Source organism: Phoenix dactylifera, chromosome 9 (genome assembly GCF_051530095.1).
Source record: "Phoenix dactylifera cultivar Ajwa chromosome 9, Ajwa_hap1_PhDact_Kaust_v1.1, whole genome shotgun sequence".
Lineage (NCBI taxonomy): Eukaryota > Viridiplantae > Streptophyta > Magnoliopsida > Arecales > Arecaceae > Phoenix > Phoenix dactylifera.
Genome location: NC_143198.1, coordinates 32,154,473 through 32,179,391, shown reverse-complemented (window position 1 = coordinate 32,179,391; position 24,919 = coordinate 32,154,473). Strand labels below are relative to the sequence as shown.

Here is a 24,919-nt window from a genome sequence, read left to right as displayed (position 1 = left end):
CAATGTTAAAAGTGACAACAATCTTAAAAAATGGAAAAAGAAAATTAGTACGAGGGCAAAAAAGATGCTTATTTTGTACAATGTGACTGTGTCTCTCTCACCATGCACGTCAGGTAAATGCTTCAGAAAAAGCTCATTTTCTTGGACTTTTTATTCAGAAATACAACCAATACATTTTCAATATCACCACAAGATATCATTGTTGATCAACCTATTACATTGGTTTATTTATAGCAGGTTAGATAAATAAAATAAAAGATCAGGTAAATTAACTCTGATAGTTGCTTTACATTTAAGTAGGTAGCTTTCAAGGACAACAAAAGGTGTTTAGGTGGCCGGATGGTCAAATGTATTCAATTAATCAGTATGATCTCTCTAGGCAGCCACATAATGACACTAGACCTAACTTGCACCACAGAAGTTTGCAGATTTGATTAAAAAACTCCTTCCTTGATAGATGTGTTACTCTTGCTCCATTTCAGAGACTAATATTTATGGCTGTTGGGCGTTTTGGATCTACATTGCTTCACATCCAAAAAGGAAACGAGCTATTGGCATCTCTCTGGAAAAAGTAGACACATACTAATTATTTTCTTTTTCTATCTCGACAAGCTATATGAGTTCAACTGGTTCGACCGATGTCTCTCGCTTAGATTGTTACGAGTCCCGTTGTCTTGCTGGTTGGAAAGACTGTTTGTAACGATAACAGCTTAAAACGACGGAATCACATAATTCCTAACCCCAGCTCGCGCGATGCAACATTTTGAGCTGATGCACAAGATTGCAATAAGAAATCATCCGAACATTTCTCTTTCCATGTGGCAACAGACGATTGGTACAACTCGCTGTATTTGTTGCAAACACATAGTATTTGATATATAGAGCTCAAGGTTCGACATTTCGATACTGGACTTTTACTGGTGCTACATTAGCACAGTGTCAGTACAGTATGATACAGAATTTTTTTGACATACCGAATGTCGGTACGCCACCCATACCGAATTATCAGTACCAAACCGATATGGTACGGTATGTTCCATACCATCCAGTTTGGATTGGTACAGCGTACTATGATAGAGCTAATTAATGGTTGTAGATTTAATGAAGATTTTTATGTGCACATAATGGGTGCCTTGAAACATTTTCTAATTGTAATTGATGGACACTACAATAACAACAATGCCTTGTTAAGCCAGGCTATGTACTTCAAACTCCTATACTAACATGTTAGGAGCTCAATTTAATGAGCAAGTTCCTTGTGAGTTATATTTTGTTAGACATGAGAATGGTTCGAACTTCTATCTTGACATATTAGGAGATCGACTTTATGCTCAAGTTCAGCACGAGTTATATTTTGTCGAACATGAGAAAATTAAGATCAAGAAAATGCACATTTTTACTAACCATGAAAGTTGTATAATCTGTCTCGGGATGAATGCTTAGTAGCCTTGAAAAGTATATATATAATATTGATTTTTGTGTACAACCAAAGAACATCTTGATGTATCTAGCATGCATCTTGAGATGGATTTGACAACATATACTGCTAGTAAAACTCTTGTCGGCTTGAAATCAATTTGTATTTATAGAAAACAAAAACAAATTATATGCGCTGGAGCAATGGATCAACCTCTACAACCTCATAGCAAAGAATTTCCTATAACTTTGCCACAAGATTATAATAAGTATCCCCTTCCTATCACTTGGTGATCGATATATCGAACGTCAGATTTATCCATTTGATGCGTAATTTTGTTATGTAAGATTTCTTTATTCCTTCAGTGTTTCTCAATTATAGTCAGCTCAGAGCGGGTATAAATTATAAGCTGATTCAACTGATAAAGTTAGTAGGGCTTGAATACCAATGAATTGGGTTTGAGTCTTAAGGCATAAATTTAAATTTATTATCCTGATAAATTATCTCAAAAAGAAAAAAAAACACATAATAGGCTTAGAAAGAATTGTCATGAGATACTCTTTTTCATTTAAACCAATTTTACTAGTGAAACGAGTGCATATGATTGGCGTGATGCACCGCTATACGTGCAGGTGGTGCACCATATGATTTCTGAGAGAGAGAGAGAGATCGACATACATATACTGCAGGCAGGCTGTGGACTGGGCTGACATGAGCTACATAGAGGGAGAGAAAAGAGGTACTCGAGACCTCATTCCCTTCCATTTAAGTTTAAATGTTTAGATATCCATTGCTCAAATTACATATGACTTGAAGTTTTATTTTTCTCCTATTTCTAAACACTTTTATGTCCCTTTTTAATGCATCGTAATCCCCTTAGTTTAATATATTTTTGGCTACACCTCTCGTTATCAAGTTGAGAAACAAATATCACTGCTATCATACGTACGGACGAACACTAATGGTCCATCTTCTAGACTCGCACCACGCCTTATGGGAACTTTTAGCATTCTTGCTGGCCGGAGGAGCCAAACCGCTTTCCTGACCGAATAATATATATTCTCCATCATAAATTAGAGAAAAGGCCATTGAAATCAGCGAGCAAAGATAGTATCAAGATTCAAGCATATTGATTCTTTCTCGTCTTCTTGCCAATATCATCATCTCCTCCGCTGGCCCACAATTCAGTGTCTGTCGCTTACCACCGATGTCCACTGCAGGATTTTCTCTCTGATAAAGCTCCATATATGCATAGCTTAAACAAACAAATCCAAAGCCTAGTTATATATATCATGATCGTGGAGAAGTTTTATGCTTCAGATGGGCAAATGAGCGCATCTAATTCCTTCATTTCAAGTACCTCGATTAGTAAATAGCCGTTACGAGAAATTTTGGAACTGATTATCTCCTTAGTTTTATAGAAAACATGATTGCATCCTGATCATTCAGACGTTCCAAACTAAGTTAATTCAGCACCTAATGGAAACTCTTATGTTTTCACCCTTACAGTACTTGCTTGTTGGTAGCATTCCCACTTCTATGTTTTCATTGTAACTACTGCAAGCAGCTGCTCTTATGTCTCATGGAGTTCAGTCAAATCTCTGACCCATATATGTATGGACTGAAATCTTCTCTAAAGATTAAGTAGATGGTTTTGCCGCACAGAAGATAGATGAGGATGTGGGGCTTCGATGCAAAGAAGCCCTTTATTATAATGTCTTCTTGTAATGTCTTCTTGTCGATAGAAGATTAAAACAACTGGGGGAAGCCTAAAAAGAGAATTGTGATCCAAAATTAAAATTTTAATTTTGATGATGCAGCTTTGGAATTTAACAGTTATGTTTAGCAAAAAAAAACAAGCCCTGCTCATCATAAACATACTGATATAATTTAAGAGAGTTTAATCTATCTCTATACAACAACATTAGGACAATATCCAGTTCATAACCAACATGGGAATTGGATGCTTCCTAGGTTGTAAATACTATTATGCTTCCATAAGCTTATCTAAAGAAAGTTGAAGACAGTGACTGCCAAAAAAAAATCTTGGCTATATTCTGTAAGCTTAATGGATCAATATTCAACATCTGCTTCCATTAATGGCTATATATGTCGCTCCCTGTTAATAGGTAACTCTCAAATCATTCCGTAGTTCGAGTTTCAGCTTTTCAACTCTTTTTTTTTTAATTTAATCTGGACTTAGGAAACTTATTTTATTCGAATGTGCTAAAATGGGTGTTCACTCTTAGCAACAGAAGAGAATAAGAGAAGGAAAATTTTGTTTATTGGTACTCCGTACCCAACAAAACTAGATCAAAAAGAAAAGCAGTCCAAGCAAATAGCATAATCTAAACTTCCCTAGCATTTCTCTTGTTTCAAAAATAGTAATTCCCGTAGCATTAAACATGCACGGCATACAAAGGATTTACCCTCAGCATAGAAGCACATGAGGAAGATTATTATTTATCAGACATTTATATAGCAACATGTGTAAATATTAAAGTGCCATAGGATATTATAAAGCTAGCTTATGATGAATCCTACTTAGAAGAAATAAAGATGTAGAAACAAAGATTCCTCCCTTTGGGAAGAAGACAGAAGCTTTTAAAAAGAAAGAAAAGATATTCATACCAGTTCCATTTGAGCAAACTACCCACGCCATGTTTCGTTGTTCTCTTGGAGCTGCTCATAGGAAGAGGAGGCCATGCAAGGGTCCAGCCCAGCCATGTTGAGAATCTCCCTATGGGAGAAGGTCCTAAGACCCAGGAAGTCTCTTGTCATTCCATCATTCCCACCACGACCTCCTCCTCCTCCTCCTCCTCCCTCGTTCATTCTTCCATGGCTTCTTGTCAGGTCCTCAACACCATTGCCCTCTCTCTTCAAGCCCAGTATCCCACCCAAGGCTCCCCCAAAGGACCCTCCACCAAGACCAGGAGCTGATGACATAGAAGCCATCATCATATCTTTGAGCACATGACCGCCACCTCCATCCCCACCCCCCCACATCTCTTGGTGTGAAGACAAGCCGAGGCCAAAACCAGCAGCACTGATGGTGTGAGCTGCCATCTGACCACTGTTTGGAGGTCTGCTCATGCTTGCACCCATCTGAGCTGCCTTCTGGAGCAGTGCAGTGGCTGACAGGTGAGGTGTGGCTGCTGAGGTCTGGTATACAGGTGGGTTTGGGGGTTGGTTCTCATTTTGGAACTCAGGTCCCAACCTCGTCGAGTAAATAGAGGCAGAGAGGTCTAGTGGTGGACCAGGGCCCTGGCAGGCTATCCATGGCGGGATTCCCGGTCTCATGCTGAAATAATCCTGCTCCTGGTGCTCTCCTTTTAGCGAAAGCTCTTGGAGACCCTGACTGCTTCCAGTGCTGGCGCTGGCCTCTGTGGTTCTCATCAGGTGCGGGAACTGGGCTTGCTGTACGCTAAAATTTGGAAGAGTAGAGGGCAGGTGCGGGAACTGGGCTTGCTGTACGCTAGCATTTGGAAGAGTAGAGGGGTCATGGGATGCTGCGGCCTGAGAGCACAGCGGTGGATGGTCATCAGCCACAGTGTTTGCTGCGATAGCTCTCTCACTCTCTTCAGCCAATGCATCACAGAAGGCTCTGTGGGTGATAAAGCTGTCCCTTCTGCGAACACCAGCAGTTCCAGCAGCATAAGCAACAAAAGAAGGAAAGCGAAAAGGATTGAATAAAGCAGAACAAAGTAGGGGAGATACCATTCAAAAAAGTTCACAAAACTCCAAAAAGAAGCAAAAAAAAAAAAAAAAAGGGGCGTCAGAAATGAAAGTAGGCTTCAGCCTCATGACTCCTCTCTATGTCCACAGGCATACTTAGCCGTTCTCCAACTTTATTCCCTTCTCACCCCTTATTCCATCTTCCTTTTTGCTGTACCTCGATGATCATAACCCAACAGGTAGAAGGGGTGTTCCCCTCCCAATTCCATCAAACCGAAAAAAGGCTAAATTTTAATGCTTAATGGTCTTGACACAATATTAATTCAAGCAAACTGAACTAGTTGTAACCCTATGAACAGCTTATAGTTCCTTATTTTAATTGAGCTTTAGGGTTGGTGATGCTACCTTGAGAAGAGGGTTCCACAGTCGCACCTATATTCCCTTGTGCCACAGATCTTGGTGTGGGCTTTGCAGTCAGACTGAACAGCATATTTCTTGGAGCACTTGTCACATTTCCACTTCTTCTCCCCATGCTTCCTGCAGAAGTGCTTCTTGATCCCGGTGAGGTCCCCGAGAGCCCTGGAGGGATCATGGTGCACGCATGCGACCTCTGGGCAGATGTACACCTTCTTCCTCACCTCCTTGCTGCTCCTCTGCTTCAGCTTCCATGGGAGGTTATGACCCCTCCTGTGGAGCTGCAGGTTCTGGTCTCTCTGGAAACCTTTGCTGCAGATCTCGCATACGAACCTATTGGTTGCCATCAGCGACTTGGGGGACAGTGCTATCACTTCAGCATCCGGGTCTAAACACCAAAACCCCATAAATAATTACGAAGCATGGCAGACACCAATGAATACTAGAGAGGAACAAGCATAAAAAAAGAAGAAGCAAATCTCCTTCAGTTAGATGTGAGACCTGGGTTTCCTGGAAGGCTCCTCTTTTTTTTGACTGGATTTGGGTTCGGAATGGCAAAAGAGGACTGCTGGTTTGAAGAGACGCTGGCTTCACCAGAGGCAGAAGTGAGGTTCGACATGTTCTCCTCCGCGGCTTGGTGCTTTTGGATTCCCAACCCTTCCATCATCAAACTTGCTTTAATTTCAGTTGGAAACGGGATAAAACCTCGGATGGGCTACAAGGGGAGATAGAACTCAACCACTCAAAGGAGATCTATGTTTTACTCTCAACTACAATATAAAGATCTAATAATTGAAGCATATATAACCAACAATTCTACATCAAAAACATACGAAAAAGATGAAGAAACGAAGTAGGATGATGATAGACTTTCAAACAGATCTCAACTATATATATCCACAAGCAAGAATGAAATGCTTTTAAGTTAGGATTCCGATATATTTTTTTTTGTAAAAAAAGGAACAAGAAAAAAAGAGCAACAAGAAAAGGCCTTTAGGACACTGCTGAAGGGAACTTCACCAAACAATCCTTCAGCCTAATATAATCAAAGAGGAAAAAAAAGGAAGAACCTCCCATGTTTCAACAACTCTATATGCTTTGGTACCACATAGATCTAGAGAGACCTTAAGAAGGCTATACCAAAGTGCAAAACAATTGAAAACAAAGAAAACAACAGAAACTCAACTAGCCAAGGAGTTGATATTTGTAACTAAGGTAAGAAATCTATCTCTATAATTTAGACTGTAAGTACTTGCAGAAAGCCTAAGGAATTTAGAAGAAAAAAAAAATATCAGGAGGAAGGGAAAGGAAAGGGATGGAGGAGAAAAGTGTGGACAGCGAGAGAGAGTGAGAGAGGGTGTAAGCCTGTGGATGGAGAAATTACTAAATTGGACCCGGTCCAGTGGACCAATCTAACAAGAGGGATAATGCGACAAGCGGTCCACTGGACCTGGTCCATCTAAAAATTAGACCTGTGAAGGAGGAGGGAAGCAACCCAGTGTGAAATTGTACGCCATCCGACACATACGCTGACGTTGCACTTTCTGTCTTTTCCCTTGTCCTCTTCCCATATCTAGAAAGAAATTCTTCCCTCTTCTTTTATATTCTTTTCCCCTTGCCACTCTTGGCTTTGCTTTTTACTTTTACCGTCATCTACTGCAGCTGTAATTAGTGTAAATATGGAATGGTTCATTAGTCCATGGAAGAGCAATAAGTGGGTCACTTGATATAGATGAGAGTTTGTATGGCCACAAGTCAATGCAGCCTCCTTGATCTCTGTTTGAGTACGATGGTAAACCATGCAAAGGTGGCCACCGTTTCTAAAGGGGTTAACTCTTTGATGCTTAAAGTTGGATATAATACAAAATGAACTCGACTTTTCAATGTAGCTTTTATTGTGTTCTCAGTAACTTTCTTTCATGGGGTAAAGTAGAGATTTGAAAAAAAGTGGATCGGGTCTTGTGGAGAATGATGGGCTCTTGATTTATTTCGCATTGGGGAAGGCATGGGGTTAATAGTAAAAGAAAGAACCTATGCCCCGGCTTTTCACATCTATAATAACATGATTGGTTCATTGATTGAACTTGGCTCTGACAAGCCCATGTTCTAAATACATACATATTTTATAAGGAACAAAATGGGGTCCACTTTCTTATTAATATTGATAAGACCAAACTATGCCTAATTTTCTTGGTCTTCCTTTTTTTTTTGCCTATACTTTAATGCCTTGGAACGAGACATCTAGGCTATAGCTTTAATAGAGGCTTGCCGCCTCCCCTGTGCGGCTGTGTAGTGGTGCACGCAGTCTATATTGGAACGGATCGAGCTTACAAATAGAAAGCGTATGATTTCTGTTTAAGCAAAGCTGAATTTAAACCTTATTATTGGCAAATTATATCATACACGATATGCACTATGTCTATTATCTAGTCTTCCTCCTTTGGCCGGATCATTAAGTCGAGTGTATGATAATTAAAGCCGGAGATGGCATGATTGATATGGTACACGGCCATGTGGCACATATAATACAGGATACAATTTCTTCTTTACTATCAGATGCTAAGTTTATGAAGTTGGTTAGGTTTTCGCACTGTCTTTTTTTTATTATAGAGAGAGAGAGAGAGAGAGAGAGAGAGAGAGAGAGAGAGAGAGAGAGAGAGAGAGAGAGAGAAAATGATTAAGTTTATCTTATAGCTAACCTAGCAGTGATGCCTTCACCATATTTCCAAAAAATAAGAAACTGTTAACCATAAATTTCAATTCAAGATTGAAATTTATCGAGCAAACAATGGACAAACAAACCTATAATTATGGAATAATTATTTTATGTAAACTGCCGTATTGGGTATTGCTCAAAAAACCGACCACACCGGGTTGATGGATCATTTGCAAAGCACATGGATACTATCATATTCCAAGCATTGCTTGTTGGTTAAATAACCCAAGTAACTCATAGCGATTCATGACAGTTGTCCTCGGATTCAAACATCTGAATCTTAAATATATATGGAATTGGTTAGAACTTAGAAGACATGACTTCACAAACACATATAGATTATATATATGTATATATGTATACAGAGAGAGAGAGAGAGAGAGAGAGAGAGATTGAAGACCTTTAAATGATGTTATTGCCTGCCTGGTTCAAGCCCAAATTTATAAGCACATAACCCTTACCAAAACTATACATGCATAGTTTCACCATAGCCCCTTGGAAGAGTAATGTCTAGGAAGAAAGGTCAAAGAACTGAACTATGCCCATAGGCCATAGCCAATAATAAGGTAACCATACAATTGTTTAAGTGATAAAGAATCAGAAATCTGGCGGAATGCAGCTTTTTGGAGCTATCATGTTCCCAATTAATTCGTGTTCCCTTACTATTATACAAAATAAACAGCAGCATTTAAATTCATTTTTTTGTCACTATCTGCCGTTTTCTTATGGCCAAACGAATCATGCACAAAGTGTCTCCCAGCTCATCAGTCTCTATTTAATTTTTTTCAAAAAAAAAAATATCATAATCGAATTTTATTGAGGTTAAATAAGATTTACCCCCTAATCATGCATGTTTTTACCGGAAAAATGATGTGATATTAGATATGTGGGCGCCTTCAATTGGAATCAGAGAATAAAGTTATTTATTGGAGCAATGCATGGCAATAGGCATTCGAAGATAAAATAGTTTGATAATTGAGTATAATTATTGTCTTGGGAAACCTCTGAGTGTACGTATTGATGAAATAAGAGATTTTTACAAATAATAATAATAACAATAATTTAGTATTATTGAGCGTTTGTATTGAAATTAGCAATTAGAAGAATTTTATTGAGAAGTTCAAGGTTGTTAAAGTTTATATATAAATATAGTTTCTGTCAACTAAAACAGAAGAGGGAAATAGATTTATGGTCGTCCAGATTTTATAACAAAATATGGGTTTACATATTTTATATGCAAATGTTTCATACATATAACTAGCTGTAATGCCTGCAGATGCACAACATTTAGTGCAAATACCAAATTCATGAGGACTGACTTTGGATATTAGATTGGAAATAGATGTTCGGAGACATTATAATACATATTTAATTTTGAAAACTTGGGAAAGAAAAATTGGAAAAAAAAAAATCCCTTGATATGTATAAATGCCAATGACATTGACAGCAAATTAGTGCATTTCCATTTTTTCCAATTAAATAAATAATAGCATCGAGAAGCAAAAGAAGGGTAAAATTATAGATAAGTTTAAAAAATAGTTGAATCAATCTCATAGATCACTCATCTTGCAAGATAACATATGAACATTTGTTGAATATTGAGTCATCTATGACTTACCACCTCCTTAGCAACCAGAAGTTCTGAATTCAAGTCTTGAATGGCGCATTCCAAGTATTTAGATATGGATAATTCTCGCAGAGCAGTATAAATAGGCCTCCCTCCTTTTATCTCAAAAGGAGAAAAAACAAAAAGGAAATGAATATATCAAATTTTATCTGTCATATATGATGATCTCTTAGGCTGTAGAATGATGCAAATATGAAATGATGAGATTGAATGAAATAGTCTTGCCTGCTACTAGCGGTGAGCACTACCATCCAACAGATGAGAGCCACACCGGCGACGCACATCACCTTTCGAGTAAACTCAGCACTAATAGTAAGTTAAACATGTTCCAAGATGGAAGGTTGAAGGTATGTGGGCCTTAAATTGTCAGGATGCTAGAAAACATTTTCCAAATGATTTTTCGATTCAAGGTCTCCTCAGCTTCCTCTAAATTAAGATAAGTATAAAAGGACTGAATTACTGTTATAACCCATTTATCAAGTAATACACTATCAACTTTTTGTCTTTATACTCAAAAGAAAATCTTAATATTGACTAAATTATAAATCTTGTCTATCCTGGATAATGAACTAATTTCTGCTTCTGTCTCTAAAATCCTCAAGACGCCTGACTCCAGTTTGAGCATCCCAGACCTGCGAGGTTTTCGTCACCTGAATATAATCAACAAGAAGGGACAGAACCTATCCAAATCATGTCCTCGACGTTCTTTATGGTTGCATCTGATGGGAACTGATCACTTTGAAACAAAATGGGCTTAACTTATTCGTTGAATTTTGTTTCACACAAAACACAGGCATCTAGATACAAATATTTCTCTAGTTAAATTATGTAAAATGGCTTTACAACTGTTTTTGTCAATGCAATTTATGAAAATAACCATAACCATAATTGCACTGTTCCTATTCAGGATCGGCCTTGTAAATATTCCTGTACAAGGTTTTCCCAAGTTCTTTATTACAATTTCTATCCATGTTATCATAAGTCTTTCCAATTGTTTTTTAAAATCATTTATTATTATATTTCTATCCAGGGTTGAATCTTGCCCTCAGTGTGGTTTCTATCTCAGGTTCAATTATTTGGCCAACCATTCATCCAGCCTATTTCTTGAAAAAAAGAAAACAAAAAAAAGACACAATTTCGAGCAATTCTTGAAACTAAAGTCAAAAGATAACATGAAGAATTTGATATAAACTAGTTCAACTCTGATGCAATCCACATGGACCACTGGTAATGCAACAAAAAGAAGTTGAAATGGTAATCAAGTCTCTCACACAGCTGTGGTGAACCACATTTGCCAGTTATTAGATCTGGGAGACCCATAAAGTATTCTTAACAGTCTCCAATCTCCACAATTTAAGCATGAGCCTCCCATTCATTCTGAAATCAGTCTTCCTCCGGGGAAAAGACATTCTACCATAAAATAATCAAGGAAAATGCAACCAAAGTGTCACATCCCTCCCCTAAATAACATCACATCTGACCTGCAAGGAGTCAAATGCATACAAATAGCACCGCAATGGAATCCTTATATACCTCTCAATGGCTGTAGAAGGCAACAGTCAATAGTCATGTGGAAAAGTCAGTTTTCTGTAAATGTAGGCAGAAAAAAAAAAACAGCATTAGCAACACTCATCTCCTCTTCGCAATTGTTGCTATCAGTTCATTGGCGATTGATGTCAAAATGACTGGCGTTTGAGCCTATGTCATATCATGCCTGAATGAATTGACAAATGCTTGCATTTTATCTGATTTCACCTAACAATTCGAAATTGGTCATAGAGAATAATACATTAGATTTTGCAGCTGCTCCAATTATGGAGATGCACTGCACCGATACAATAACCCGACCCCACTTAAAAGGTTGCATGATTGCAATGTGAATTAAAAAGCCCCAGCAACTTTTCTGTGTTTTAAATTTATTAGACATGATTGTCGAGAAAAAGAATGGTGAAGAGTTTCAAAATATGTCCTCATCTAGAGGCTTACTGGTACATGGAGGCCATCATAGCTCAACCGGACATCCAGACCCCTCTGTCTCCATCAACTTAGAAAGGTGCTAATTTACTTAGCAATGCAATAGCCAATACATAACCAGAATATTTTGTTATCAAAGAAGGGTTATTGATCACGGCATTTAAAAAAAGGACCCGAATATGTGACCTAGGTTAAAATGGGCAAGAAAAAAAGATTTCAGGTAAAGAATTTATATTTCTCCAAGAAAGGATAGCGGAGAGAACTCCAAGAAAGATTTCAGGTTCTTGAACCAACCTCCTTATAAGAGAATGAGACAGTAAGATGCAAAGAAAAAAATTACTTTGTCTTTTAAAATTGATGAGGTTTAAAGATAATAAAATACTTCATAGAATTCGGCTACGAAAAAAAAACTCTTAGAAACATTACTACCCTCATCCAAAGTCAAAAGCAAGATAAAAATACATTGATGAGCAAAGTTTAATGTAGCTCGCGAGAAATGCGTATGATAACGATAATTTTCTGCTAATTCAATGGAGATAGAGAGCATACGCTATGTTGAATGCAGTTTCCATCTTATCACCCGCAAGAAACCAAATCTTGAGACCAGCTTGTGCTAGTTTATTGATGCACTGAGGAACCTGTGGAGGATGATAATGAGAAGGTGAAAAAGGTTTTAAGAAATTGTTAACTTAATAATGTAAAACTATGAAAATAAAAACTGACTCCTTTTTGTAATTTGTCCCCTACAGCAGTCGCACCAACAAGAACTAATTCCCTTCCAATTATGTCAGAGGTTTGTTCCAGTTGAGCTTCTCTGTCTGGCCCTATAGCAGTCTTCGCTTTTAGAAACTCAGTGTTCCGAGCTGAATACTCAGATTCCTCAGGCTTCATGTATGCTAGCGCCGAAGTTTGCAAGCCAGCTTCTCCATATTCATTCAGATTTCCACTCATGCATTCTTCCATTCCTTGACAATCTATCAAAAATGATGCTATGTGGCCATGCAAAATTCACCATTCATATTGCTGGAGTTACATAGAAGTTGATTATATATGCATTATGATAACTATAACATTCATATAGTTGAAGTTACATAGAAGTTGATTATATATGCATTATGATGCATGAAAAATTTCAGACACCCATGAATCAATTGGTTTTGACACAAGGACAGAAGTTCTATATTCCAGAAAGGCATCATCGACAACTCATCAGAAGAAAATATTGGCAGACCTGTCTGCACCTTTGCAAATAAGCAGCAGCTGTTGATTCTCATTCTGTATAACTACTGACGTTCTTTTCGTCTTGCTGTTCGATTCCAATAATTTGAGAATCTTGAACTCCATGTAAGATTGATAGTCAGAGAATAGAAAACACTCTACAAGGCATGGAGGAGAGATTCGGAAGCACCCGCAAAACTTTGGTCTTCTGACCTTTCTACTGGATCAGCAAAATAAGGATATCTTTCCTGCTCGAATGCACTTGATTGAGCCCTTCTAACAGAACTCAAACCCAAAATTCTCTGGCAGCAATATGAAGAGCACCTTGATCTGGTGACTCCGCTTCCTAGGTAAAGCTACCAGTTTCTCTCATCCGGCTTAGGAACCGCTGCGTGATAAACTGCAAACCTTCAGAAGAATAAAAGAGCCATGCCAGGATTAGGTTCAAAGACATCCAATTTCCATGCATGAGACGATCATCTCTGAAACTAAAACCTTTCATAGGTTTCCGCACCTTCTCGATCTTGCAAGTAATTCCACCTTCCAATTTGATCCCTGACGATGACCCAAAGCCACCCCCACCATTCTCCCAATACTCCCTTCTGCTGCTGCACAGAACCACCAGATTCTTCAGATGTGATCTGCTTTGCAGCGGCAATTTCTACTTCACTAGAACCTAGGTCATATCAAGAAATCCATCCGACTGCAAGTCAAGGTGCCTGTCTTATCTGATAAATTGTGTCAACCTGCCAAAGCTCCTCATTCAGATTGGAAGTCTGGAATTGAGCACGATTTCACGAATCCTTGCCGCACATTCGAAGATCTTGGTTGATGAACTACTTTGATTGCAAGACATTCACAGTTTCAATTGAAACATACAGCGAAATCGGTATTAAATATCCAAAGAGGATAAGAGCTGCGACGGGATGGAAGATGGTTGATAATCCAGATGTTGGCAGGTCATACAAAGTTGCTGTCGCCAACCACTGCAGCTGCAAGTACCACCATTCTGGCATTTCAAACTCTGTCTTCACCATGAACTGTATGGAGCTGATCAAGAAGACCAGAACAAGAACGGTGAAGAGGATGTAAATGACGCAATCCTTTTTTTCTCTCTATTCTGCTTCTTTTAGATGGAGACTAGGTTGCAGTTTGCGTCAACTCTGGTGTTATGACCAGTGAAAATGAGCACTCCACATATGTAGCCGGTGTTCCGAAGCTTGGAATCTCTGAGAAAAAATCGACTTAGATCGATGCCATCGACCTGCGCCGGTCATACTCCTAATTGCCCACAAAAGTGTAGACGCCAGAATTTGGTTCTTCGCATCCGATGGTGGCATTAAAATCCTTAGAAGGATCGATCATCTTCCCAAGAGAAAAGTTGCCTCCAGCGATCTCTTAACCATCAAGTTCGTCTCCCCATCCAAGTACATAGCATATCCCATTCTCATAGCCCGACGACAGCAAGACCAAGTCATGGACTCATGGCATCCCCCCCGTCCTTGCCATTCCTCTTCAGCTCGAATCGAACAGAACCATCCCCATCATTTTTTGCATGGCATTAGCCTTGGTGGATCCATTTTCACGCCATCATACTGTCAAGAATGTGCGAGGGATCGATTGAGATTCAACCGAATGACTTCAAGGATTCATATCACAAGAAAAGATTCAAATTGTCAGCACCAACACAAAGACAAAACAATTCGTTAAAAAAAAACAAAAAACAAAAGGATGGTTCCATCATATATTGAGGTTTTCATACGATAATTGATCTGATCTCAGCTAGAGATGTATTTTTTTCGGCTCCAAAGTTGGATTTTTGGACGTAAATTTATCACCAAAAAGGAGGTACTAAAACAGAAAAACAACTAAAATGCTCGGGAATCGACAAAAACGACAGACAACCGCGAAAGAGAAGGAAAAAAAAAAAAAACAACAGTAAACACCTGAAAATTAACAACATAACAGCATTAAGGAACAGTATATGCGTGGAACCATGAGGTAACACGACGGGGCCGCCCCACCCCGTCATCCAGAAGAGAACTCCGCATCGTTTGATTTTTATCAAGCTATTCCTGTGAAACGATGCTAAGATTCCTAAGGGCGGATGGCTTACCTTTCACCACATTAGCTCACGAGGTGGTAGGAGGGGGGCGTTCGGGTTCGTATCTCTACATTACTCGACTCCTAATTATCTCGTTATGCCGCTCCCCTGAAACCTACCGGAAGCCTAGACATCCTATGGCTCTATTTCTTTTGAGTTGCTTAGCTACAAAAACTTGTGGTCCATTATGGAAATTCATCAAATAGAATGACGTCGCATCATTACCCACCTGAATATCTTCTTTTGAAAGGAGGCATCCGGATTGCATTTATTTCTTTCATCTGTTCCGTTCGAAGGGAGGAAGAGACCTCGAACTCTGAAAGGATATACATCTTCTGCAACTATGTAAATTATTAACGTCATTGGTGACAAGCATATTTGTCCCAACAAATTTTCCCCTCTCAAGCTCGTTCGACTGTTGTGACCCTCAGCAGCAACAAGAAGCTCTGCCGTTGAAGATACCAACATTAAAGACAGCATAATTCATCCACAGCTCTTAATGACCTTCCACCTGTGATTATTACAAGCATGAGGCAGAGGAAAAGGCACCAATATGTCTAAAAAGACTCCATTAAGGGGGAAAAAAAATCCAGGCAGAGCTGCCCATCTCCAATCTAAACAAATCAAAACCACAACACCCCACACCTCCCTTTACAATTCAGAATAGAAGCCATTTGTTCCAGACAAGAAACACACCTAACAAGAGGCAGGGTGACTAGAAAATTGGAACCCATGCGGCCAACTGCTGATTCTACTAATGTAATGGATGAAGCATGGGTTTCTTCAGTTGCAGAGAACAATGAACGAACAAAATGGATTGAGCACAAATTGGAATTAAACGTGACACCTTGACCATGGGGCAGAAAACAAAGTAACCACCTACAACAGTATACAGGTTAAACTAATGTCTCGTGTCAGCCTCAGAGAGCATCTCCACCTCCTGTTAGAGCTGAGGCAAGCCACTCCGAAACAGAGGCTTGGATCTCAGACCCCGCATGGACGTTTAAATGTAGAGGAGTTACAGCAATCTGTAAAGAAGATGAAAAAGTTTGCTTGCTAAGAACGTCCACGTGTCTGTGTGTGTGAAAGGGTGAGGGAGAGTGAGTGAGTGAGTGAGAGAGAGAGAGAGTGAGAGAGAGAGAGAGACTCACAAAGCCATTTTCCAGAGCCCTAAAATCAAGATCTTCATCTAATTCTTCTTGCTCCTTCTCAAGAAACTGCAATTAAAAAAGTGCGATGGAAGGCTCCACACTTGTTAATCCTAAATACTTGTGCAACATAAAATGTTCAGATGTGCAGGTGATGTTCAAGTGGTTTCATTTAAAAAAGCAAGCTAGTACAGATACTCAAAAAGTATTGTTTTCTGAGAAAAACTAAAAATATGACCTAGCAAGAAAACAGCCTCCTCTGCTACCACAATATCCAAAAAAGGTTTCTTTTAGAAGAAACAAGCCTGGTATTAGACTATCATGCATAACTTAGTACAGTACACCAGCTAAAATCTCATCAATGAGCTTCAAATGAGCCAGAAAACTCTTCATATTATTTATATATGGCATGCCTGTTACAAATTTACACAACCCAAGCATACCTCTAAACGGAAGTACTTCTTCACCACCTCTCTTTTCTCAGGTTTTCCAGCTGCTGCAACTGATTCTATTTCCACATTCTTCCTTTGAGCAGTAATGCGACGAGCTGCTCCCTGAAAAAGCACAGATTCTTCAGAAGATAAGAAGATAAGGAACAGTCCAAGAAAAAAATGGCAAATGTCTGGTTCCCGTCCATGGACAGATTATAAAATAATACTAACTGCTGCAGAGGCATCTCGGCCAAGCTGTGCAAGCTGTACTCCAAGGCTTTGATGCATAGACATGAACTGCCCAGCAGAAGGATGCCTGTTTGCTGATAACACATGCCAGTTAGGAGAAGACCTCCATAGACTCTGCCTGGTCAGCTTGAAGCCCTGTCAAAAAGTTCAGACACAGTGAAAAACGATGTTAACCTAAGGAGCTATAATAACCAACAAACAGGTAGGTCCACATATTCACAATGAAATCAGGCACAGCAGCCATCAAAGACAAACCTTAATCTTATCAACACAAACAAATCTATGTACTAAACATGTTAGTTCTCAATGCAAAAGTACAACTATAGAATCTGCAAATGTCAGTATTTATTGATAACTTTGGTCCATTACATGTGCATAGATGCAAGTGCATGCTAGATGCAAAAAGAATCATGACACCCTTATCATCATTGAGAGAGAATGTATCAAGTCTCATAAAGGTTATCTGGATAAGCACCAGTCTGCTAATTCAGTCACATTAAGGCAACCTAAGAAGCGAAGCTCGAGTTATTGGGAGTATGAGCTCCTTAGATAGCACCTGAAATGAAGTTTGTAGAAACTGCTCTCATCCTATGAAGAATGGACTATAACATTGTGATAAGTCATCACGCTTTTTAAACAATTTTTACATAATTTTTTTTAAACAAATTGTTTATGTTGTATCATAGATGTTTCATACACTATTTTTCGGAGTTCCTATTACCAGTATTCTGTAGTGTCATATTTGTATCTCATGCCCATATCTATGCTTCATAACATAGAATAAATCTCTGACATGTATCTTAATCATATTTAATGAATGTCAGTGTCCAATACATACCAAATCCTATGTTCAGATACAATTTGAAGATATTTGTGATATCCTAGGTTCAATCCAAATCCTTATAATTCAGTATCTAGTGTAGGTCGGTCCACACCAGAACAAAAGATATCCTACCTGATTGCACACACAGTTATCCATGTGCAAATGCATGATCAGAAACAAAAAGATCTAACATTTGACAAAAATTCAAAAGTGTTCCAAAACAATGAATATTATTAATAATTCAAACAAGTCCAATGAGATAGCGACACTATCCCAAAATGTCTAGTTCGGGGCGTACCGAGCTATACTGGGGGCAGACTGGGACGGTTCCGACCCTTAGATCGAGAAACTAGTGAGGGAGGGGGAGAGTGAGAAGGAAAAAAAAGAGGGAGGGAGGGAGGGAGAGGGCAGTGGAGGGAGGGAGGGAGGGAGAGGGAGAGGGCAGTGGAAGGAGGGGGCTTCGAAAGCCCTCTCTCCTTCGTGGTGCCGGAATAGAGGCAGAGACCCTATTTCGAAACAAAACAGGGGTTTCAACCCATTTATATTTTTTAAAAACTTTTTAAGTAAATTCGATAGCCATTACCGACTTCACCTATTATTTTTTTTTGAAATTTTTTGAAGTAAAGCAGGCATTAATTCGGCAGCCCAGCCCACAGCCCAAAGCCCAAGTAAGGGCCGGATTTGGGCCTGGAAGGTATGCCTGGAGGCTGGGCCAGCTTGAGGCCGCGGCTAAGTAGATTGTACTGACCTTTGAGCAAAGCCAGTCCGTGCCAACCCATTAACAGGTCTACCTGTAACAACTAAGATTTTAGAATAGGAAATTTGGCATGATATCAAACTCTTATGTCTAACAGTTCTTAAGCACCACTCTGTCCTCATGCAAACCACAAAATTTTTTTCCGGTTGAAGAGACAGATGATGGAAAAGATGAATGATAAAGCATAAGACCATGCATGACACTCACTCTTTGACTTGAAAAGACGATGAAATGCAGGTTTAGCAAATAGCAGAGACCAAAAGAGTATGCTATAAAATAATGCTATCAGTTAGACATGTTAAATAAGGTAAAGGATGCCCAAGCCTTTATCATAGATTTGTGTATGACATCATATTCACATATATAATGATGACTACACAAATCATAGGCTACATGAAACACCGATGATGCCATATGGGCTCAACCACCGAACATGCCTGAAGTCATTTGAGAATCCTAGCCATGTTGTAATGCTAGAACAGCAAGAATAATATCCAGTATGGAAGCAGTCAACTGCCATTGACAAATGCAAATGAACATGTATGGAAAAGAAGCATACAAGAAATAAAGAGGGGGGGAAAGAAAAGAAATTTAGGAAATTCACGCATGATAAAAGTATGATTTGTAACATTTGATCATGGATCAAGCATGTACTGGCATAATCAGGAAGAGTAAACCCCATTAAACTATAAAATGTTAGGCTAGGGGTAAAACGAAGACATATCATACAACCATAGAGAAACAACAACAAAAATGAGGCCTCATCAAGTTTGGGGAAAAAAGGAAAATATAAGTTTCCCCAATTAAGACCAGAACAATCAAAGATTTGCCTGTTCATTTCTTTCCAAATCCCTTGCCCAGCTAAACGGCAGATATGCCACAGCAAGTTATTATCATGATGAGGCCCATCAACTGATGGTTAATGTTTTCTGTACATGCAGCATCTCATCAATTTCAAAATTTCTGATAAAAAGGTTACAAACTGCAGGATCCACTTTAAATAGTTCTCCAAAATGAAGGCATGTATATTTAGAAATATCTAGAATTCCAAGCTCTCATTTATTGAGCATTACAAGTTCATCCATCCGTCATCATTCTGAAGAAAGATCTCACTGCTACAATCTGAGCTCCCACCTCCAAAAATACCCATGGAGTTTCTCACCTGCCATATGTTTTCATCAAATAGAAATTTAAATTCTTCAATGCCGAAAATTTGATCCATATAACTTAGCCTGTCTTGTTATTTTCTTCCTTCCAGGTTATTTTAAATTTTACTGGTTTATACCAACCATTCAACACTCCTGAAGTGCATCTCAAATAATACAATTTTCAGTTCAAAAATCTCATTTATCATATCATCACCCCACATTATATCACAATTAATATCAATCAAAGCCACATATTCATCAGTACTCCATAAAAACAACAATTCACAGAATAACAATCATATGACCCACTACATCTATAAATTGGTTACTTCTGCAAAATTGACAATCATATATCTCAAATTCCACTTCCCCATAGTGGTGTCAGTTGTTATACTAGGCCTGATCTGCCACTAAAGGATTGGATTGATCCTAGTATGTGTATCCTCTCCCCCCTGTGGTTTGGGGGGGGGGGGGGAGGGGGGGGTGGTTTGCCTCAGCCAGGAGAGAAAAAGAAGAAAAAGAGGAGAAAGTCCCTTGATTCATGCCACGATGAATTGAGCAAATGCATTGGTTTAAATTCAAGGGAAAAACCTAAGCTGCTCAACTCCTAACTCTGCCCCAAGCTATTGATGCATTTATGCCATTTTTTATATATTAAGCATTCTAGAATACAGATACATGTAATCATTACACAAATATATGTAGTCCTTGCAGCCTACTAGCTTCTATTATTTGTAACCTTATGGCCTATAGTATGATTGCTAAGGAGTACTTAAATAAGTAAGATTTTTATCAACTCTGAAAATTATCCAATTGTTGATATTGATGTTGCTGTTCATTGTATATTTCTTATGCTGTTATTTTAAAAACATCACAGCTTCAAAATTAATGTATGAAATGAGAAAGTAGAAGCGTGTGTAACCAAATGTGCCATTTGAAGAGAGGATAAAAATACAAATTAATTGTCAAAGAACTCATGGTAAAAGAATTGAATTGCATAGTAAAAGTAAAAATTGCAAACTCACAGAGAAAATCAAATAGACTAATTCGGAAAAAACAATCAAACCACATCTTTCATAAAAAAAACATGGGATGCCGTAAATATTTACTATGTGGTTTTCAAACTTTAAAAGTCTTCAAACTTGGCAAAAGCAAACCTTGTTTGTAGAAGGGGATGTAGGAATTTCTATGCTCAGCAGGCAACTTTTTGGGAAAAGTCCCGTTTCGATATCCCTAATGGCCACATGTATTAGTGGTAAACAAACTTCAACTGCATCCTTGAAATCACTTTCCTGGCTTTCATCCTTCCTCCTAGCAGAATTAATCCAAATCCAAATGTGAAAGATATATACATACAAGGATAATTGAACAAGCAAAGACCATAACAACAGGAGGCATTATTTACCAATTCAATGAGATTGCAAGTGAAGGTACTCCACATAGTAAAGCCTCTCTAGCTCCAGCAACAGCACCCGAGTAGAAGCTATATAAATTTTCAGAGGAAATGAGAGAACTAAAAATCGACATATAACACTTGCATAAGACAGTCTAACCTGGTTCAAAGCCATATAAGGAATGAAATATGCAACTAAAGGAAAAACAATAAATTAGTAAGATTTCTACGTGGAACCAGATCTTGAGATTGAACATGAAACATAGAGCTCACATATTAAAGGAACATAACATTAGTTAATTGTACAAAGGACACCTCTCATCAAAGAAAAGAAATCTAAACTCATTATTTGGTGACTGATCCACAGGACAGCAAGGGAAAAAAAATGAAAAGGCCTGCATACTTACATGTGATGGCCACAATTTGATCCCCTGTTAATACCACTGACGACCTGATACATATCATATTAAACATTACTAAAGCCCCAAAAGAAAAGGATCTAAATTGACTTCAACTTTAAATTCTAATTTTTTACAACATATATATAACCATATACCAATGCTGGCCTGGACCATGAAAACAACGCACCGGACAAAGCCAAAGAGACACAATCAGCAGGAGTCCCTGTCAGAATCTACCCGAAATTAGAACATAATAGCTTCTTGCTCGCCCTCTGACGATTTTTGCAAGAGTAAATTCTTCATATCCAAGTTCTAATATCACAAACTTGACTATTGTTTTTGATAAATCAATCTATAGATAATAATATGAGGAAGCGAGAGCATAATTTGATATCAACAAATCAAGAATGGAGATTAGAGGAAAAGACTCAAAAAGCCGCGGAAACAAGATCTCACCAGAAACCTCAAAAGCCGTGGCACCATTAAACCCTGCAGAAGTCACAGCAACGGTCTCGCGAACGGTGACTGAATGACCCGAGGCAGACTTGTCCCTTTTTCCAAAATTTCCAAAAGAAGAAAAAAAAAGGAATAACCAAGAAATCAGCCAAAATCATTGCCAATACCTATATCCAACAACCCCATCTCGTTCTTCCAAAACCCAGAAAGCCAACACAATGGAATCAAACCAAAGCGAAAGAAAAGAACAGACAAAATCCATCCGCAAAGATAAGCAAACCCTACTGTAGCTAACCCAAATAACAAGCTACCCAACGCCCCAACTCGAGAAAAGGAACAAACCTAAAATTTCGGACAAACACACGTTGCCAAAAAGGAACACCAAAGAATCCAATAAAAAAGATAGCAGAGAAAAATCATATCCCAAGTAGAAACAATTTTGACTAAATTTGGCCGAAAAAAAAGGAGCCACCGGTCCAAATCTTGCGATATAGGAATTACACCGAACAGATAAGGAACCAACGAAGGGAACGAGAGGCCTCACAATTCCGGGGCGCAGACGTGGACGTCGCACTGGCCGCCGCGGACGAGCGCCTCGACGAGGGCTGCGAGCCCCAGGGAGCCAATCCCGTCGCCGTTGGTCACGAGGACGACCGGCTTCTTGGATCCGTCATCTGACTCCTCGGCGGCGGCGGCGGCGGAGGACGGGGCCGCCTGGGGCTCCTCCTCGCTGGTCTTGGCATCGCCCTCACCTCCGTCCTCTCCGCCTCCGCCACCTCGCCGGGCGGCGAGGACGCTCTGAAGATTGGAGACGAGGGAGGGGGGCATATGGTTGCTCTTTATAGACGTCGATTCCGTCGTCATTATTAGAAGAAGAGGAGGAGACGAACGCGAGGAAGAGATTCTAATGGAGAGTATGAGTAAAGGAGAGGGAGAGGGGGGAAAGAGAGGGGATTCGGTTTGGTATTTCCGAGTCAGACGGGGAGGTTGCGGGGGTTGGGAAGGAGGGGGGGAGAGATGGTAGGATGAGTGGAAAAGGCTCCGTGAGGGTATACAAAGATTAAAGAGGGCTCGGGTTCCGTTCGCCTTTTTTTTGGTGTTTGGCCCGGGCCGAGTTATTATTGTCCTGGTGGGAGAGTTTTGACTTCCGTTCCACCCCAAGATTTAGGATCTGTTTGGGATCGTTTGATTTTTCATTTTAAAAAATAAATATATATAATTTAAGATATTTTTGGTTTTATTTTTTATTTTTTATTTTTCAAATTATTTTTGTTATTTTCGAGAAAAAAATATTTTATTTTCAATATTTTCAAAAAATGAGGATGTATTTAATGGGTTCATGTGGAAGTGATCTATGATGTCTGGTCGACAAAACTTCAAATGAAAATTCTGAGTAATTTATTTTCTATCATGTCTGCTTTTGATGAAACTTGATCAAAACAATCGTTACATACAGTACTTCTTTACTGGCTATCTAAAATTAATTGGTCTCTTAGTTATGATAGTAGATGATGGGTCTTTCATAATATACCAAGATCATCATTTCCTTTTTCTTTTTATTGGGCTTGGCTATCTAAAATGCTTAAGAATTTAGTAGCTCCAAGATCATCTATGTTTTGCATCTTATCAAAGTGCATTTCTTTCCGAAAAATGAAATGAGGAGGATGAAAGATTGTTCTTTATAATGTTGGCCATTAGCAATAAAAGTTACATGAATGTTATGAAAACTCTAAGAGCTATGTCCTAATCACATAAAGGTCCAGCAATCATCCGTAGAACCACTGGAGCATTTTTAAAATCAAATGCGCCAGCTTTGTGCATGGATGACCATTACATGGTGGTCCTTATTTCCTTCTCAGGGCTTGGATTTATTTTCCAAAGGAATGGCAAAGGTGATGCATGACCTTTTCTAGATTAAGTACTCTAGTTGATGAGTACCATTGTTCTAGCCTCAGATGGCTTCAAAAGAAGAAGGCACTGTAATTGGGATAAAATGACTTCAAGTATGAGCATCTAGGAGGCCTCATATCTGGTGAAATTATTCTAAATGGATTCATTTCGGCCTAGTGTGAAATTATTTGATAGATTTATGTCATAATAGATTTATCATGAATATGATCCGGAGGTAAAGGAAGAGAGCAAAAAAAATTAAAAGTTTATGTGATGTCTCTCTTTTTGACCTATACTTGTTTTGGCCTAAATGAAATCATGATGGCGAGTGCCCCGACCACGTGAGTCCCTTCAGTGCTCTCGTAAAACTACGTTGGACTAGTAGCCCCACAGCGAGGCAAAATTATAGATGGCTTCAAGCGGGCCTTTAGCCGTGCAATCACCAACTTAGCAAGAAATCTTTCGAACGTAGATCTCATTGAAAGGGGGGCATCATTAGGAGCACCTTTTATTTCATTCCTCCGCCATTTACACCAATCAGCATGAGGCTTGGCTAAATTTTAACTCATCAAAGAAATCAATTACAAATAAATATTAACTTAGATTTCAATTTAAGATGTGCATTTCTTTTTGAAAAAAATTAAGTTGTGATAACTAAAGTGAGGAAAGAATTTTTTAGACTAAGGGAAGACCAACCAACAGGGATGCTACCAAGCTGTGCTTAGCCTAGCCCCGGATAAGTGGGCATAAAAATTTCAGGAAGCTTACAGAGCAACTTTTAACTGTTTTTTTCCTTTTTCCCCCAAGCCTGTAAGGTTGAATCCTTGCATCACTTCAGTATATCATTTCAAGGAGTTAAGAATATCTGATCTCTTCTAGTGTGACCTATGGTTGTTCTTCTTGTTGTTAAAAGAGTTTGATAGCGGTTTTTGGAATCAGAGGTGATTACAAAGCTACCTGGTTTATCTTCAAACGAAGCAGTGAATAATGAATCAGGAATATGAATCTTCCACTCTTCCAGTACATATAATCTCTTTCACTGCCACTTTTCAACTGTCCTTATAAATCCAGATGTCAT

The 24,919-nt window shown here is 38.9% G+C and overlaps 3 protein-coding genes and 1 pseudogene across 5 annotated transcripts; all 4 read right to left on the bottom strand.

The window, feature by feature from the left end:
* Positions 1-3,756: 3,756 nt before the first annotated feature.
* On the bottom strand, positions 3,757-6,855 carry LOC103719621 (protein indeterminate-domain 11-like). The gene is made up of 3 exons (XM_008808953.6): positions 6,008-6,855; positions 5,498-5,894; positions 3,757-5,045 (listed from the first exon to the last, which is right to left on the bottom strand). Exons 1-3 carry the CDS (start codon positions 6,171-6,173, stop codon positions 4,067-4,069), a joined length of 1,542 nt encoding a protein of 513 aa, XP_008807175.2. The 5' UTR covers positions 6,174-6,855; the 3' UTR covers positions 3,757-4,066.
* Positions 6,856-11,264: 4,409 nt separating this feature from the next.
* Positions 11,265-12,916, bottom strand: LOC148702578 (putative phospholipid-transporting ATPase 4). Its single transcript, XM_088705052.2, has 3 exons — positions 12,547-12,916; positions 12,373-12,461; positions 11,265-11,436 (listed from the first exon to the last, which is right to left on the bottom strand). The coding sequence occupies exons 1-3, from the start codon at positions 12,784-12,786 to the stop codon at positions 11,409-11,411; spliced, it is 357 nt and encodes a 118-aa protein (XP_088561178.1). The 5' UTR covers positions 12,787-12,916; the 3' UTR covers positions 11,265-11,408.
* Positions 12,917-12,978: 62 nt separating this feature from the next.
* LOC103719612 (uncharacterized) lies at positions 12,979-23,057 on the bottom strand. Of its 2 annotated transcripts, none has more exons than XR_016396564.1 (10): positions 22,496-23,057; positions 21,952-22,046; positions 21,651-21,718; positions 21,502-21,545; positions 21,107-21,184; positions 20,859-21,012; positions 16,956-17,108; positions 16,737-16,847; positions 15,375-15,656; positions 12,979-14,680 (listed from the first exon to the last, which is right to left on the bottom strand). XR_016396564.1 is itself a non-coding variant. In XM_008808941.5 (10 exons), exons 1-10 carry the CDS (start codon positions 22,813-22,815, stop codon positions 16,066-16,068), a joined length of 1,197 nt encoding a protein of 398 aa, XP_008807163.2. In that variant the 5' UTR covers positions 22,816-23,057; the 3' UTR covers positions 15,700-16,065. The 2 variants fall into 2 exon arrangements, 1 of the variants encoding a protein (XP_008807163.2); XM_008808941.5 differs by lacking the exons at positions 12,979-14,680; positions 15,375-15,656 and adding exons at positions 15,700-16,173; positions 16,297-16,362.
* On the bottom strand, positions 13,314-15,508 carry LOC148702577 (putative phospholipid-transporting ATPase 7 pseudogene; annotated as a pseudogene). The gene is made up of 3 exons (XR_015969205.2): positions 15,454-15,508; positions 13,556-14,522; positions 13,314-13,449 (listed from the first exon to the last, which is right to left on the bottom strand). The product of XR_015969205.2 is annotated as a putative phospholipid-transporting ATPase 7 pseudogene (transcript).
* Positions 23,058-24,919: the final 1,862 nt, after the last annotated feature.

Bases quoted from the DNA above. Each gene is read 5' to 3' on its own strand.
- LOC103719621 (XM_008808953.6), bottom strand. From the start codon at position 6,173: ATGATGGAAGGGTTGGGAATCCAAAAGCACCAAGCCGCGGAGGAGAAC. The intron at 5,895-6,007 runs GTCTCACATCTA...TTTGGTGTTTAG, and splicing joins GAGCCTTCCAGGAAACCCAG to ACCCGGATGCTGAAGTGATA. The intron at 5,046-5,497 runs GTAGCATCACCA...TGGTGTTCGCAG, and splicing joins TGTGGAACCCTCTTCTCAAG to AAGGGACAGCTTTATCACCC.
- LOC148702578 (XM_088705052.2), bottom strand. From the start codon at position 12,786: ATGGAAGAATGCATGAGTGGAAATCTGAATGAATATGGAGAAGCTGGC. The intron at 12,462-12,546 runs GTCAGTTTTTAT...CATCCTCCACAG, and splicing joins GGGACAAATTACAAAAAGGA to GTTCCTCAGTGCATCAATAA. The intron at 11,437-12,372 runs GTATGCTCTCTA...CTACATTTACAG, and splicing joins GAAACTGCATTCAACATAGC to AAAACTGACTTTTCCACATG.
- LOC103719612 (XM_008808941.5), bottom strand. From the start codon at position 22,815: ATGACGACGGAATCGACGTCTATAAAGAGCAACCATATGCCCCCCTCC. The intron at 22,047-22,495 runs GTGAGGCCTCTC...TTTTGGAAAAAG, and splicing joins CACGTCTGCGCCCCGGAATT to GGACAAGTCTGCCTCGGGTC. The intron at 16,174-16,296 runs GTGAGTCTCTCT...TCTTCTTTACAG, and splicing joins GGGCTCTGGAAAATGGCTTT to ATTGCTGTAACTCCTCTACA.